At 62.0% G+C, this 266-nt stretch overlaps 1 protein-coding gene across 1 annotated transcript in view; it reads left to right on the top strand.

The window, feature by feature from the left end:
- The window catches only part of ILF2 (interleukin enhancer binding factor 2), a 2919-nt gene that overhangs the window by 1979 nt on the left and 674 nt on the right, over positions 1 to 266 (top strand). The window contains exon 9 of the mRNA XM_010178563.1: positions 88 to 161. Coding sequence (XP_010176865.1) covers positions 88 to 161 — 74 coding nt within the window. The remainder of the gene's footprint in view (positions 1 to 87; positions 162 to 266) is intronic.

The following is a 266-nucleotide window of genomic DNA, read 5'->3' as shown; positions in this document are numbered from 1 at the left end:
GCCGCAGCCGATTCGGAGCTGCCTGGGCTCCAGCAGAGCAGCCCCCGCAGCCCCGGGAAGCCGCCCTCATCCTGACTCTGTGGTTTGTCCCCTCTGCAGGGGCACTACGCTGTGATGAACAACCCCACCAGGCAGCCGCTGGCCCTCAACATCGCCTACAGGTCTGTGCCACTTCCTTCACTCGTCCAGATTCCTCTTCTGTGCGAAAAGAGGCATCTCAGGGCCTGATGGGACTTGAGCAGGAGACGCAAACAGCAGTGGTGATG

This window comes from Mesitornis unicolor, unplaced genomic scaffold, assembly GCF_000695765.1.
Source record: "Mesitornis unicolor isolate BGI_N332 unplaced genomic scaffold, ASM69576v1 scaffold42000, whole genome shotgun sequence".
Lineage (NCBI taxonomy): Eukaryota > Metazoa > Chordata > Aves > Mesitornithiformes > Mesitornithidae > Mesitornis > Mesitornis unicolor.
The sequence above is the reverse complement of the archived record's forward strand: the minus strand, read 5'-3'. Positions and strand labels throughout refer to the sequence as shown.